The following is a 479-nucleotide window of genomic DNA, read 5'->3' as shown; positions in this document are numbered from 1 at the left end:
GAGAGACACCAGTCAGCCTATGTTGGTAATTGCTGTCCCACTGGGTACACAACCCACCTGTTTCCCAGGTCAGTGCGGAGCATGTCACCCTCCTCCATCCTCTCCACTTCATAGACATCCAGTAGTTTCATGGTGTAGTCGTTGTGCGTGTCTGCGTGTGTGCTCTGCAGGCTCTTCTCAATCAGCTACACACAGTCAGCAAGTTGTGGGGAGGGAGGGGGAAGAAACAGAAATGCTCACGCTCTGGGTTCATGCAGCAGCTGCGGTTACACCCACTCACTATGTGTCCGACCCTCTAACTGGGGAGGGGCAAACCCACCGATATCAACGGCCTGTCTCAGCCGCACGCTCAGGCTCTGATGAGCACGATTCCAAACCCAATCTGGCACTGCACAGGAGCTTTACTCTGTCTCTAACCCCGTGCTGTCCCTCGGAGTGTTTGATGGGGGGACGACAGTGTAGAGGGAGCTTTACTCTGT

General features: G+C 54.9%; 1 protein-coding gene across 1 annotated transcript in view; it reads right to left on the bottom strand.

Annotated features, from left to right (window-relative positions):
- Positions 1-17: 17 nt before the first annotated feature.
- The window catches only part of LOC109925293 (poly [ADP-ribose] polymerase 2-like), a 23,981-nt gene continuing 23,519 nt past the window's right edge, over positions 18-479 (bottom strand). Inside the window, exon 13 of the mRNA XM_048619373.1 lies at positions 18-185. Within this exon, the coding sequence (XP_048475330.1) occupies positions 18-185 (168 nt within the window). The remainder of the gene's footprint in view (positions 186-479) is intronic.

The sequence above is a fragment of the Rhincodon typus genome, chromosome 42 (assembly GCF_021869965.1).
Source record: "Rhincodon typus isolate 14 chromosome 42, sRhiTyp1.1, whole genome shotgun sequence".
Classification (NCBI taxonomy): Eukaryota; Metazoa; Chordata; class Chondrichthyes; order Orectolobiformes; family Rhincodontidae; genus Rhincodon; species Rhincodon typus.
This window is presented reverse-complemented; position numbering and strand designations above follow the sequence as displayed.